The sequence below is a fragment of the Phaseolus vulgaris genome, chromosome 3 (genome assembly GCF_000499845.2).
Source record: "Phaseolus vulgaris cultivar G19833 chromosome 3, P. vulgaris v2.0, whole genome shotgun sequence".
Lineage (NCBI taxonomy): Eukaryota > Viridiplantae > Streptophyta > Magnoliopsida > Fabales > Fabaceae > Phaseolus > Phaseolus vulgaris.
Window position 1 is genome coordinate 47,772,683 of NC_023757.2, and position 16,475 is coordinate 47,789,157.

The following is a 16,475-nucleotide window of genomic DNA, read 5'->3' on the forward strand; positions in this document are numbered from 1 at the left end:
TTAACTAACTAATAACGTAGATTTGTGACGAATGTGTGTGCGACTCTAAACCATTAACGTTAATTCATTAGTGTCGATTTTTGAAGACCAACTCTCGGTTTTTGAAGACCAACTCTAAGTAGTGTTGGTTCAACTAAGATGTTAATCCTTTTTTATTTTAAATTTTAGTTACTGTTAAATAAAATATATTTTTAATATTATTTCAAATTGTAATAATTAAAAAAAAAAACATAAAACTTCTCCATCTTCAACAAAAGAATATAAACAAAAAATAAAGAAACAAATTGTTGTAGATTAAGAGATGGATAAGGATGAGTAGATGAGCGCGAATTAAAGAGATGAGGAGAATGGTATGAATGAAGGTTGTGTGTGGTGTGGGTGAAGGAGATGAACGCGAATGAAAAAAATGAATGTGGATGAAGAAGGTGGTTATGTGGATAAAGGAGATTAATGTAGAAAAAAGAGAAGAGTGTGAGGAGATATATGAGTGTGAATGAGGGAGATGAGTGTGAGAATACTTATATAGAAAGAGAAAGAGGGAAATTTTGTGTGAAAATTTTTATCATCTTTAAATTTGGACCTTTAGATTAAAAATAATCTAGAGTTTCTATTTGTTGGCATCATGTTGACTAAGTCGATACTAATTCAACATTAACACAATTTAAAAAAAAGAAATTAAAATTAATTTTATATTTTTTTTAAAAATGACTTTCTGTGTTAGAGTTTAGCCAAATCTATTATTATCCAATATTAATTAGACTCTATTAATATTGACTAGGCCCAAACTAATGCAACAATAACAAAAATATTTATTTAATAAAAAAGTTTAAAATACTTTTATAATTTTTAACTTTCTTAAAAAAATAATCTTTTCTATCACTCGAATCAACTTAGTCAACTCTAATAGTATAATAATTTGAGAAGATTTTATTAATTTTTATGTTATATAATTTTATTATGAATGATTTAGGAATACTACAAGAAAAAACATGAAATAGTAATCAAAATTAGAGACCAAATAATTAGTCACTATATTGACTAAATTAGAGACTATTTTATAAACTAAAAAAATTATTGGTATATAAATTTATCTATATTGACTAAATATTCACATTTTTCTTTTTTACTTAGCTTTCAGGATGATAAAAATTTAACATACATACAAAAATAATTTTGGATAAGTCAAAACTGAAAAGCCAAAAATAACATGTAAAAGAGAAATGATGAATTGATTAATCAACCTCTTTTTTCTTCTCCTCTAGTTTGAGTTTCTTTTCTTCTTCAAGCTTTTTGTCTTCTTCCATTGATAGTTTTGGGATTGGAGAGTGTGGTGATGCTTATGTTAAAGTTAGAATTCACTTGATGGTAGATATAAAAGAATAATGAATTTACCAAGAAATAAAATTGGTTGAAATGGAATGGAGAGAGTGATTGAAAATTGATGTTATTTTATTTTATATGTGAGATTTTGTATGGAAATCGAATGAGGATGAATGTATGCTCTCCTTTTCTTTTTGTTGTTGCATTAGAATAAAAAAAAATAGAGGGAAGTCTGGGGGAGTTTTAACTTGCATATAAAAATTGTTCCTTAACATTAATTTAAAAATTAAAAAAAATAATTATTTTTTAAGTAATTCATATGAAATGAAAAAAATACTTTATTATACTAATGAAATTTGATATATTAAATAAGGGTAGAATAAAAAAAAATTGTGTACACCAAAAAACAGTTATGAAGATGAATCCTCTATATAGATATACATTATATTATATGAATATATAGTGTGTACACTACAAGAAAGTCACTACAAAAAATAATTAATTGTTATAATGACTAAATTAGAGACTATAGTTTCTAAATTGCTATCTAATTAACAACGAAAGTTCATTGCTAATTAGATACCAATTTTAATATCTAAAATGGTCTCTAATTTAGTAACTATGACAACTAATTATTTTTTATTTCTAGAATTAGTTTCTATTCAATGATTTCCTTGTAGTGTTAGATGAAAACTTAATTTAGAAATATTTGTAATTTAAATAGCCATATTATTATTATATAGTAGGAAATGGATGAACTAGACACCAAAATTTGAAGTTTTCATCTAATTAATTGTGTGGCTGTAATTAAAGCGACTTTGTCATCACTAGTTTTAAATAACGTTTACCCCTTGTTTGCTTCCATGGATGTACTGTTCAAGAGGAAGGATATGAGTGGATATTCATGGTTTGGATCAAGGGATGTGCAGGGAAATGAAGGAGAGGATATACCTGTGAACAGTAAATATCTTCTCCCCTCAAAATGAAGAGATGTAGAGGGAAAACCATGTCAGCATCCCTTATTTCCAAATTTACCCTCATTTGAATGTATCACAATGCTTCATTTGAATGTATTAGTATTTTAAAAAAATTATTGTACAATGTTTAAAATATATATATATATATATAATATTTAAAATGAAGAAACAAATCATAATAAATTTTAAAGAAGTTTTAAGTTTGTTTATTATTTTATAAAATATTATAAATCAGTGTAAAAAAATATAGTTAAATAAAATCTTCCATTTATATATTAATTATTAGAGTAGATCAGGTGATACCTATTTTTCAAGTTCTAATCATATATTTTATTAAATGTGGTTGGATTTAGTTTTTTTTAAAGAAAAGAATATACTATATCTAATTAAAATTGAAAATATTACATGGGTTGGATCATGGTCATCACCAAAAGGTTATACTAAACATTTTTCATTTTATTTTATACTAAATATTTAATTTATTTAATACAAAAAAATCCCTAAAAACAATCCATCACTTAAAATAATTTTATTCCAACTTAAATTATTCATTAGAAACTGAAAATATAATTAATATATTAAAATATGTATTTATGTATTATGTTATGTTTTATTTGGTTTAATGAGCACAATACTTTTTAGATGACCCAGGCATGCAAAAACATATTCTCTGAAAAGGCATACCCATGGTGATAAAATGTTGATTTTTATGTATCAAACTACACTTTATTATAAATATTAGTTATTAAATAAATTTAACTAACACAATTATTTAATAAAAGAAAATAATAATAATTAATTATTTAACTATATCGGATTATACTACTAATACGTTTTTATCCTTATTTTTTATTATAATTTTTTATGGAATCCTTTTCTATGGTTAATTAAGTTATATTTTTGTTACTGTTGTATTTTTTAGATTGCTTTATTGTGAGGTTCTTTAATATTAAAAAATAGTAATTTTTTATTTATATAAGATGTGATTTATTTTTTAATTTTATAGTATATGTTTAATATTTAAAGAAATTATTTGAAATTCTGTTTTTTTTGTTATGTTTATATTAATATATTTTTTATATAGTTATTATGTTTATGAGTTATAATTTATTTTATTATAATTTTTTATAAATTTTTTTTTATTGTTAATTACGTTATATTTTTGTTGTTGTAATATTTTTTATTTTTCATTTCTAGAGGGTTTTTAATATTAAAAAATAATATCTTTTTTATTTATATAATATTTGATTTATTTTTCAATTTTATTACTTGAAGTTTTGTTTTTATTTAATTTGTTGAATACATATTTTTTTTCTAATTATAGTTTTTATATTATACATACTTACATTTAACATATATTTTTTTAATTGTAATTTTTAAATCTAGGAAATGTGTGAAAGTTTTTCATTTTTAAACAAAAACAACTCATTTTATTATTATTTTTTTTAATAGGCAAGGGTTAATTTGTAAAGTAACATTTCACACCTTTAAAAAAAATTAAAATTCCCTCATAACCATTACATTACTCACAAACTCCCATAAACTTTCCTCACACATCCACCCTAACATACCCCAATCCAAACACCCTTACTTTCTTCACACTTTCCTCAGACATCCTCAGACATCCACTCCCTCAAATCCTCACACATCCCCTCCCTAATCCAAACAGAGCCTTAAGGCATAAATATAACTATTAAATGCTTGTTGTGGTTACAATAAAACAGCTTAAAAATAATATATTTAAGTTTAAATATTTATTGCTCTCTTTCTATTATTCATTGACAACTGATTATTTTTTATTTTTAGAATTAGTTTCTATTCAATGATTTCCTTGTAGTGTTAGATGAAAACTTAATTTAAAAATGTTCGTAATTTAAATAACATATTATTATTATATAGTAGGAAATGGATGAACTAGACACCAAAATTTGAAGTTTTCATCTAATTAATTGTGTGACTGTAATTAAAGCGACTTTGTCATCACTAGTTTTAAATAACGCTTAAGGCATAAATATAACTATTAAATGCTGGTTGTGGTTACAATAAAACAGCTTAAAAATAATATATTTAAATTTAAATATTTATTGCTCTCTTTCTATTATTCATTGACCATATTTTCTTGAAAAAAGAAACGAAGGATAGGGAGGAGTTAAAGTATTTTTTCACAAAGCACCAAATACAGAAAAGTTGTCAACTAGCGAGAAGAGTGAAAAAGGTGAGTGAAAGAGGGAGAATGGTGACAGATGCTTCACATGTGTTTATGAAAGCAAGAAATATCAACGTAAGAAAGAGAATTTCTACAATAGTTTGCACGTCAACACTGATTTTTGTGCTTATAAATGAAAGAGGTCTCAGCCTTCACTCTTCACTTCTTTTGCTGCTCAGTGCTGTGAACTTTTGCTGCTCACTGCTCTTGTTTCTACAGATCTTCTGGGTATCCTCTTCTCTCTATCCTTTTTATATCTCATTTTACTGTTCTATTGCTTCTCTTTTCTCCTTTTTTTTTGCCCCTTTTCATTCTCGATTTTGATGACTTTTTTCTTCTTCTTTTCAAAATGGTGTTTGATACGTGAATGCTTTATTTTCTTTGATCTGCGTTAAAGATCTGGTTTTAGTGATAATTTTTTTTTTGTTTCTTTACGATTGTCAATCACGATTTTTTAAAAGGATAAAATTCTATTATAAACTATAAAGGTCAGACACTTCTCTTAAATAACGTATCGGTGTCAGATTCTTGTATTGGACACTGACACTCGCATGACACTCGCAGGATACGTATTCATGAAGTGTCTAATTCAAAAAGTATTTGTTGGATTTTTAAAAATTTTAGTACGGTTCTAACATAATTTTAAAAAAGAAAAATATATTAATTTTCTAAAAACTCAAATTTATTATATAAATTTTTATTATGATTATAAAATTAAGAAACAAAACATTTTGAACTAGTCATGAAAAACATATATAATATATAGATTCGTATCCCTGTGTTCTACATTTTAGAGATTATACGTATCTTCGTGTCCGTGTTGTGTCTATGCTATATAATTATAGATCAAATCGTATTTAAAAAATAATAAAATTTATACCAAACTACCCTTATTAATTTTGTTTTAATTGTCTATTTTTAAAAGAAATTCTCATTTTTTTAACATAACATCTCAGATGTTTTTTAATAAACGATATGCTTTTTTTTATGTTTAAATAATAAAATTAAGACAAAGTGGTAAATCAGGAGTTGACACATTGCAAAAAAGGATTTTTTTTATAGAAAAGATCTATAAATTTTATGTTTTTTGAATTTTTAAAAAAGTGATATTTTCATATTTCATTAATCACTTGACAAATATTTTTAGAGATCGCATGGTTATTAATACTACAAAAAAATTATTTAATAATAATTAATTTAAAAATAAAAAATAATTAATTATTATAATTATTAATGAATTAAACACTATTATATAAACTAAAAATTATTAATATTTAAAATAATTTATATTATTAATAAAAATTTATAAAATAATTTTAAATTTATATTAACATTAGTTATCAAAGTTTTAATTATTAACTATTTTTTTATTTTAAATTAATTTTTAATTTTTTTTAATTTAAAACTTAAAACTAACTTAAGATTTAAAATAATTAATAGCTAAAACTTTAACAATTAATGTTAAATACGAATTTAAAAAATATTTTATAATTTTTTATTATTAATAATTTTTTATATTAATAATTTTTTATATCAAATAATTAATGCGCATTGACGTGGAACTAGAGAAAGAAACAGTTTTCATATAAGGTATTCACTCAAGTATTTGACTAGTTTTGTCTGTTCGTATTTTTAAAAATAAGTAGGTTTTTATATTATTTTTAATAATCTGTTTATTTTAAATAAAAAAGTATTTTTCTTCTTATTTTAATAAGTAAATATTATTTGCCTCTTAAATAAAAATTTATTTCAAAAGTATTTATTCTAAAAATACTTATGTTATGTTTAAACAAATTTCTTTTAAGTGGAATTCCAAATGAGTGACCTTCTTTTTGCGTGTACTTAACATCGTGTGTGAGCACATAGCTTTAGGATGAACCTATAGGTTGTAGGAAATACATTACTTGTCGCAAGAACATATTCTTCTTCATATAAACGTACTAGTTGGGTGTTTTTATTCATACGTGTCACCTTCATTACCTTGATGTACATGTACTAAATTAATTATATATAGTTGATAGTTCTTGTATAAGAGTTACAACATCCTTAAAATGTTACCTTAATTTAATTTTATTATTTATTGATAAAAAAAAACCTATATCACCTTCAATCATTAATGATTTATAAATAAATACTATATATGCCAACTTTAAGACATTTATGATTATAGTAACGACATTAATTGAAAATAATAGAAAAGTTTTACTTTCATTTGTTGTTATGAGTTTTAGTTTTAAATATTTAAATTTGAGTCTTTTTAAATAGATTTATTACTTTTTCTTCATGTCAAAAATCAATTTCATAGTGTCTTAAAATATTTTTAGTTAAATTTGTTCTTTTTTTTTTAAAGTTTAATGTATTCTTAACTTTTAAGAATAATTCAATGTGATGGTTATGGTTTCAATCTTTTTAAAAAATAATTTACTATCATTGAATGTCCAATAGTGAAATTGATGAGAAAAATCTATTTTAATAAGAATAATCTAACATAAAAATCACATTAAATTATTTAAAAAGATTATTGAACTTTTTAAAAATTTCGGAACTAAATTAACTTTAATAAATGAACTTTAAGAAGTAAAATAATAATTAAGTCTTTTAATTATTTACATGCAATCTATATTTTGATAATGTTTACTAATTGGTGTTTGCTTATTCTTGTAAGTAATAATTTAGTCTTCTTCTATACCTTTGAATATATATATATATAAAATCAACTACTCAAGTACATGGTTTGTAATTTTTAATTTGGTTGGATACTATGAGGCTCTTTTTAAATTTGGTATTTGAAGGGTCATAGCTACAGCTTGAACTAGCTAGTTTAAGGTCTAACTTTGGAGTACCCTTAAGTACTCTATTTTGATTTTATTTATTCTTTTGTTTTTGTTGATAATATATATGCTGATTTTCTCATTCTACAAATGATTTGTATACTGCATATTACACATGTCACTTTACATTCAATTGCACTGCATTTTGTGTTGTGAGATTATATGCAGCCTAAACTAAGATGATGTTAAGAAGATTAAAAGTACTTTCAAACGAGCATCAGCTTATATTGTTCATCTGTCATAGTTTGTTATATACAACATTTAGTTGAAATGGGTTGGGATATAATTGATGAGGTGGGAACGGATTGAGATCCCCTTTACCTGTTGAATAAGAAATATATCTCTTGGTAATATAATTTATTATATGACTACATATTAAATAAACCAAATTTATCCATAGTTATTCATGTATTTACAGGAATTTCAAATATATTCAATCCATTCTTAGATTATGCTCGGTGATGCATTGAACATGCCTTTTTATTCTGAATAGGATAAATGGTAATCAATTCATTTAGATGCTGCTGCTTTGCAGTGGCACTTATAGCAGAATCGTGCAAATAAGTTAAGTATTTTGAAATAATATTACTATGTTTAATAATATTTTGATTGGGCTCTCATGCAGGTGCAGTGACTTTCACAAGTTTAGGAACAATGAATCCTCAAGGTGAAGTCATTCCCCTATCCAACATTTTCTTTGTGAACACTCTTTAATAATTTGATGTCCTTTTTGTTGAAGGTGATGGCTCAGTTGGAGAAGCTAACGAAAACAACCAAAATGAGGAAGGGCTCCTTGAAGGGTTTCCTGAGACAGAAGAGAATCTCCTTCAACAAGGTTCCAACAACGATCTTCTCAGCGCTGCTGCTCCTCTTCAGGAAACTCCTAATGTCCAGCCCGTACTGAATCTCCCGCAACAAGGTGAGAACAACAATATTGGTGTCGGCACTGATGTTCCTCTTCAGCAAGCCCTGAATGCTCCACCACCAGAATCTAACATGTCCTCTTCAAGCTTCCATGTTGGAAGCAGCTCGAACACCTTGAACATTCCAAGAAAAAGAAGCCTCTGCAGTTCTGGACAATTTTTTGTGGGTGAAAGTTCAAACGGGGGTCCACAAGAGACAGAAGAGGCTAAAAGAGTTGCTACTGAGTCTGAGGTTGGAGATAACAACAATGTGAGCCCACAAAATACTGAAACACCTATTCCACCACCGAATACGGGTGCTAACAGAAACGAGAATACTAATATTGGGAGAAGAGCTTCTGATGCTCCGCTATCAAGCCAAGCAAGTCTGTATTTCAACGGAGCTTCAACACATCCCGTTCAGCAACCTCTCCATCGCTTGTATTCTGGTGGCCCTATATCTATTCAGGGTGGTTCACTCATGCCCAGTGGTAGCTCCACTGTTCACAACATAACCGTGAGGACTACTCCTCCCAACCGCTGTCCACACACAAGACTGGATATTATGATTCCATTTTTTGAACATGGTAGCTCTTCAACTTCGGCTCAGCCACGGGGCCCACGAGGAATGAACCAGTCTGCTGCACCAAGCAGTTCTGTCACTCAGAACCATCATAGTCCTCAGCAAACACCAGCATCTGCAATTCCACCCGATATTTTTTCTTCTGAAATGAGAAGAAGGCTTCCACCTGAGGTACGCTCCATGCTTTTACCTTCTAAGGTAGCCCTACTTTTTAGGCTCACTTTACACCCTCAAGTGCATTTGTTAGGGTAACGATATAGTTAATAAAACAACTTTTATATATAATATAGAAAAAAAGGAAGGTCAGGTCTTTCCCTACAGGTTTATATCTTAAATAGTTCACATGATACAATGAAGATTGATGTTCAGGGGAAAATAACTAAATATATTCACATCTATAATTGACTTTTAACTCCTCTTAATTTCTTTATCACTTTCTATTACTTACCTTATCTACACCTCTTTATTGTATCCCATAAGGTGTTAAAGAGTAAGCGTCAAATGCATGTTTGTTCTGTTTATTATTGTTAACTATTTTCATTTTGTTTTCATACAGGTTCACTCTATCTTGGAATCTCTACGCAATGGTGGCGGTCTAATCTTTGAGGTAGAGTTTCACACAAATATTTGCATGCTGTTACAATTTTATAGTGTTTTACCTTGTGTTTAGACATCTTATAATGATTTAACATATGTTTTATAGCAAATCGTTCTATAGCAAATCATTTTGAATTATGATTGTTATAAAACATTTTTTTATCAACAATTAATATAATAAATAAATAAAGGAATACTTTTAGGGGTATCCCGTATATAGATAACAATAAACTCCACCTCTATAGAATTAACTTTTTAAACATTCCTACTATAACAAAATTTTAGACTACAGCATTTACATCAGCTGCAAAACCAGATGAATGCTGCAGAATTGGCTGTAGAAATGGCACCAGGAAAAACAGAACATAATAAATCTACAGTTCAAAATATTCTGCATAGGCTCTGGCCAGATTAGCCCTGCACCTGCATCAACCTTGACCCCCTTTCCTTGGCTTACATAACCGTGACAGTGAACTTATATAACTCCCTTAGAAGCTTCCAATTTCTGCACTAAACCTGAATTCTTCCTTTTGACCAACAAAGCATGTCTGCTCCAAGTGCCTAACTTTAATTCCATTCATGTTACTTAAAACAACAGAACCAAAACAATCATAGCTTAGCTTGAGAGTGCCTCATTTGATGATGGTGTGGTGATAGTTCTGCGTTTCAGGACCTTCTTGAGGTTGCTATAAAACATATGTTATTGTCGGATGATATTTAATGTTTTAATTATGAAAGTGATAATTTTTTTTGGTTTAGTCTTTTCTGTGTGAATCACACTTAAAAGATTTTATTTTTATCTTATATATTTGTTGCTATAAGGATTAAATGTTGCGAAAAATTTGTAGGTTTATAGTAATTTTGAATGAACTTTTTGTTGTCTAATTTATGTATACTTATTTTTTAAAATGAATTAAGGTTTTCCAAAGTACCTCTTTATTTATTTATATCATTTTTTTACTGATAAAAAAATTATAAAAATAAATAAATAAATTTTGTACAATTGTTTTTCATTTTTACATCATAATTTCTATCTTTCTTCTTTTCTCATGACATTTATCTGATCCGTCACATTCTGTTTCTACTGATTTGCACTTATTTTCCTAGTGAAGAGTAGATTTCCATTGTAGTTTAGAATAAAATACTTGGCATGATTATTGCTCTAAAAATAATTATTTGAAGCAGATAGAGAACGCTGAACCGTCTACGGGACTAAGTCTCGATACGATCATGCAGCACATGGAACGTGAGACTTTCCTGGAAGCTGTTGGAGATGGTCCAGTAGAGTATGAACAAAGATGCATCATCTGTTTGGTGAGTCCTGCTACATTTCGATTCATAGTTGGTTTGAGAGGTTAACTCAACACATGAAACTCTTTAATTATAATTGTGAAAATAAATATTTCTGTATCTCATTTCTACTATACCATTATTGGATCTAAATAGTATTTGTATCTGCTTAGGTAATTGTTTCCTTAACTCTCTTTTTGTGGAAATTGTGGGCATGTTCACGTCTTAGTCTTCTTTTAACCTTTCTTTTACAAAATTTGTTTCCATCTATAGGAAGAATTTGACAACGAATCGGATCTCGGGAAGCTGGAGCAATGTGACCACAAGTTTCACTTTGATTGCATCAAACAGTGGCTCATGCAGAAGAACCTTTGCCCCGTGTGCAGAAGAGTTGCGTTGGAAATTCAGCCTAATATCCCAAATGAATATGGTTATTTCTTTGCGTAATGGTGTGTTTGGAAGGATAGAATGTAGAAATAAAGTGGATTCTATACCAAAAAAATTCACTGTGCTCGATGGTCGAAGATGCACAAACCTTTTCGTTTGTTTACATATGGAACACTTCATTATGAATGTTCAAACTTTCACTGTTTGATAAATTTGATATGAATAACGTGGACTTAGTAGTTATTTCTTATCTCATCTTTTTCACTAAGCTAGTTTCACTCATATTTATGTTTTAAAGCTCCCTCTCCCCGCAATAAAAAAGTTCCTTCATACTATGTTACTAGCTCAAATATTCTGCAAAATTCTTTTTGAAGTTAGTTTTATCGACAAACTTATTTTTCTCCTCATCTACTCTTTTCTAAAGAAACAACAAATTAAACAATTTTTTTTATTTATTTTCATTATGCTTACTGTCTATAAGGTTGGATGGAAATATTGATTTGGATTTAAGTAATCTGCTGCTGATTGTGTTTTGTTTGATGATGGAAGGTTTTGCAATTTTTCTTTCTGCAATTACAAGAACTTTTATTACGATTTTTTGATTTTGTTGTGATATTTTTGCACAATAATTTTTTATAAGGATGAAGGTATTTCTGAAATAATTATATTTTTTTTTCTGATAAAAAATTAAATATTTTTTTTTCTATTTTTTTCATATATATATATATATATATTTCTGATAAAAAAAAAATATTTTATAATATTCTAACTTTTATCTAGCTCTATCACCCCCACACATCCATAATTTATCTTATCTAATATTTTAACTTTTATCTAGCTATATCACCCCCACACATCCATAATTTATCTTATCTAGTATTTTAACTTTTATCTAGCTCTATCACCCCCACACATCCATAATTTATCTTATCTGCCTCAAACAAATCTCATTTTAATTATATATATAAATATTAATTAAAGTCTAAGGCAAAATATAAAGATTATAAAACTGTTGTTTATAGTAATTCATGATTTATCGAAAATACTTTTCAAATGTGAAAATATAAAAGTACAACCATTTAAATAAACTTTATTATATTATTTTAAATTTTAGTTATACATTTAGTGGCCCTATTTTAAATCATATATTAATATTTAAAGATATTAAATAAAAAATTTATTTTATTAATATAGTAGAAGCTGAATTATATAAACAAATTAAAATTATTATTAAAAATACAATTTAAAATATATATTAAAATTTAGAATATATATATAATTATCATGAACCGCATTAACAAACATAGAATTTTTCTATCCTCTTATATTTCAATATAATTTTTCTTCAACACTATCTTCATCAACCATGCCTATCTTTTGTGTATAATCACAAATAGACAATGGAATAGTTTATCTTTGGTTCACTTTCACAGGGGATTTTTTGTGTTTGTACATTTTGGAGGCACACTGTTTTTTATATGGATTTGGATATCCTTAAGTATCCAATTTTATTTAATTTATTTCTTATTGACAAATAAAACTTTAAAAACCTCTTAAACCCCTTATGACAAAATTAGCTTCCAACTTAAATCAAACTTCAATACAGGTCACTCAAGAGCCTTTAAGAAAAAGCACAAGAAAATGAGTTATACTGTTCTATCATATCCTATCCTAATTTACAAAAGTTTCATTCAATCTATTTTTATTTTTTTTATCAACAATAAATAAATAAATTAGAAGAAATACTTAAAGAGATATCACATAATTTTGGACAGGAGTGTTCGGGATCTCGATCCAAGCACTTTGGTATGGTCAACTCGGTTTTTAGGTCAATATGGGTCCAAAGTGTTGGCCATGAGCTTAGTCCAAGAGTTGGTAAGACCGCTCGAAAAGATAATTAAAATAGAAGACATTGTTTGTTTATAACACATACGTTAATTAAATACCAATAAAAGTTGTTGAGAATAAGGTAGTTAGCACCGAGAATAAAGGTGCATGTGAACATAATGTTTTATTGTTGTTAAACACCTGAGAATAAATGTGCACGTAGACAATATGTTTTTGTGTTATAATTATATGTTTTTTTTGTTGAGATTATATTCTCCCTATTGAAATCTCGCTCTGTTGAGATTGGAGAAAACTATTTAAGGGATATCTATAAAATGGGCTTGAAACCCCTAGTAGAGTACATTGTTTCTGAATACTTAAGATTAAAACTAATTTGATATTTGAATGCTTTTACTGACTTGATTATCGGAGTATGATCAACAGGTAAAACCCTCTTTGTCCCGGGAAAGCGACACCTTGAAGCAACAATTGAAAACAAAGTAGAAGAGGAGTTTGTACATTTAGTCCATCCGAGATCAACCGATGACAACACTTATCTTTCGTATCCTATCCTAATTTACAAAAGTCTAACTTAATCTATTTTTATTTCTTTATCAACAATAAATAAATAAATTAAAAAAAACACTTAAATATATATCCAATATCTTATATAAAAGCTCAAAAAATGTATATGTAACAATGCCGATAAAATGTAACAACGTTCTCAAAATACAAAAGATTTGTTGGTAATGTTTACAAAACAAAATGATGACACTGTTAATTAAATTAGAAAAGACACTATTAATTAAATTAGAAAAGATACTCTTGTAAATTAATCTACCATTTCAGTCATTGACAAATGTAATATTTTTTCTACAAATATTTGTGTTAGATGTGTGTTGGAAAGGTCAAGTTTTTCTTTTTTTAATGGATTAAAATCTTAATTTTTTTAATAATAGTTAAAATATCTTTAAAATACTTTTATTTTATTTTATTTTATTTATTCTTTATCAATAATTTTTTTAATTTTAATTATTAAAAATAATTTGACCGAAGAATTGACTAAGAAAGAAGAAAAATGTTGGTAAATGACTATTAGAAATAAATAAAAAAGAAACAGCTTTTAATCCATAGACCTAAACCTCTCGTTTGAAATTTAAAATACAGAAAAATAAACGACTTCATTCAACGGATAACAAGGAAAAACTTTCGCAAAAAACCTTCCTGTAAAGTAATATATAATTTAAAAAAAACACACATTTTAAATGAATATAAAAAGGCAGAAACAAAGAAATTATTAAATTCCTGTAGGAAGTTACATTAAACATATTAAAAATAATATATTTAAATTCATTTAGAAAAGAAATAAATGAATAAATTTAATACTTTCTTTCTTTTCTTCATTGACTGAATTATCTTGAAAAATGAAAAACAAATCAGAAAACATTTCACAAACGACCAAATACTGAAACGCTGACAGGTAGCAGAGAGAGAGAGGAGGGAGAAAGGTGACACGGGGATGGCTATTGGAACATTTTTTCAATGATGCTCTATGACAGCATACTTCATATGCGTTTCTGAAACTAACGCATTCCATTTCCATATAAGCGAAATCAACGTAAAAAGATAATCTCTATAATAGTCCAAACTCTACGTTTGCAAGACAACCTTGATCAATTGTGTTTTATAAGTGAAAGCAGTCTCAGTCTTAACTAATTCAGTGTTCAAATCTTAAAGAGTTGAGACACAGAGTGAGAGAAATTGCGTGACAGACCAACTGTGCAAAGCTGTCAACTTTTGCTGCTCAGTGCCCTTTCTTTCACCAGATCTACTGGGTATATCCTCTTCATCTCTCTGTGCTCTCTTTTCTCTTTTTTTCCCCTTTCATGATTGATTTTTGTTTTTCAAAAATGGGTTTTTGATTTGTGCATGGATCTATTTGTTTCAGCCCACTTTTGCATGTTTTATTTTCGTTGATCTGAGCATTCATCGTGTCTTTAAAGATCCGATTTTACTGACAGAAAAAATATCTGATTTTTTAATTTTCTGTAAACCGATTTGCCCTAAGCTGTTTGGTATTTCAGGTTGTGGGAAATGCTTTTTAAAGCAAAATTAAACTTTATAGCAGAGAGTAAAGGGTGCTCTAATTCTTAGATCAAGACTGTCATACTCTTATTACTTTTGTTTTTCTTTATTTACTTGTCTATTTTTGAAAGATATTCAATCTTTTTTCTTCAAGATATAATATCTCAGGATAATTTTTTTATTAATAGTATACTTTTTTAATTATAAAATTCGGAGTGATTCTAGGATTTTAAATTAAGAATTTAGACAATTTGAGTTGATTTCCAAATTTTCTGCTGTCGGATCTCAACTCTCAACTTTATGTTCCAGTTTTTACAAAATCAATAAAATGTCAGAAGAAAAAAATTTGTTCATTGAATTAAAAGGGTTAAATGAGATTTGAATATATGACCTTGTAAGAAAAAATTTGGCATGTTGAGGTTTGGATTATTACTGTAGTACAAATGAGTGACCTATTTTGTGTGCTTAATATCGTTGTGGGCTACATATAATTTTATTTTTTTTGCTTTGATGAGAAAATAGAACTATATTCTTCATTTAAACTTTTTAATTAGGAATTTCTATCCACAACCTGTGCAATTATTGTATAAGTAAATGGATGATTTATAAATAGATGTCGATATATATAAATTAGTAATGTATTAAATATGAAGCGACACCCAGTGTTTTTTTTATCATATCAATATTTTGTTTGAAGAGCTATATACCTTGTAACTTTTTACGTGTTCCTCTTTTTTTTCCTTGCTTACATTTGTTTTTTTTTTTTTGAGAAAGACTTCTTTATTAAGTTGTGAAAGGGATATTTTTATTGTTTTGTAAATCTGTAAAAAAGAATATATTAAACTTGCTACTTCAACTCGTTTAAAAAAAAACTGTACAACCTTACTTACATTCGTGATTACGAGTTTTAATTTGAATTCTTAAAGTAGAGCTTTTTTAATTACGTGTAATGCAGTTTGTATTAAGATGATTGATAGTATTTTGGGAATTCAGGTGTAGTGACTCAGTTTACCTTTCAGTCTTCGGCCATCAGAAGTGAATTCAGCAACGATGAACCCTCATGGTGAGATCATTTCTCTCTTCAACCTCTATTTATGAACACTCTTTAACTATTTGATGTCTATTTTGTTGAAGGTGGCTCAACTGGAGAAGCTAATGCAAACAACCAAAATTATTGGAATCCTCACCATTCCAGTGAAACACAGGAGAGGCTGCTTCCCTTATTTCCCCTCTTTGCTACTGATCAGGAAGGGTTTCCTCAGCCAGAAATGAATCTCCCTCAACAAGGTGCCAACAACAATGGTACCAGAACTGATGTTCCACTTCAGGAAACCCCTAATGTTGTAGCACCGGAATCAAACATTTCCTCTTCAAGCTTCCTTGCTACAACTCCTCCAAATCCTTTGGAAAATCTAGACTTGTGTCTGAACTTTAGCTTAAGCCGTACAACAGTATCTTCTGCTGTGATTC

General features: G+C 27.5%; 1 protein-coding gene across 1 annotated transcript; it reads left to right on the top strand.

The window, feature by feature from the left end:
* Positions 1–2,183: 2,183 nt before the first annotated feature.
* On the top strand, positions 2,184–11,443 carry LOC137805677 (E3 ubiquitin-protein ligase MBR2-like). The gene is made up of 5 exons (XM_068605615.1): positions 2,184–2,280; positions 8,074–8,990; positions 9,376–9,426; positions 10,602–10,730; positions 10,980–11,443. Exons 1-5 carry the CDS (start codon positions 2,184–2,186, stop codon positions 11,151–11,153), a joined length of 1,368 nt encoding a protein of 455 aa, XP_068461716.1. The 3' UTR covers positions 11,154–11,443.
* Positions 11,444–16,475: the final 5,032 nt, after the last annotated feature.

What these genes read in the sequence shown, in the direction of transcription:
- LOC137805677 (XM_068605615.1), top strand. Translation starts at nt 2,184, where the DNA reads ATGGATGTACTGTTCAAGAGGAAGGATATGAGTGGATATTCATGGTTT. An exon ending in AGAGGATATACCTGTGAACA is followed by an intron (nt 2,281 to 8,073) that starts GTAAATATCTTC and finishes TTTTTGTTGAAG; the next exon opens with GTGATGGCTCAGTTGGAGAA. An exon ending in AAAGATGCATCATCTGTTTG is followed by an intron (nt 10,731 to 10,979) that starts GTGAGTCCTGCT and finishes TTCCATCTATAG; the next exon opens with GAAGAATTTGACAACGAATC.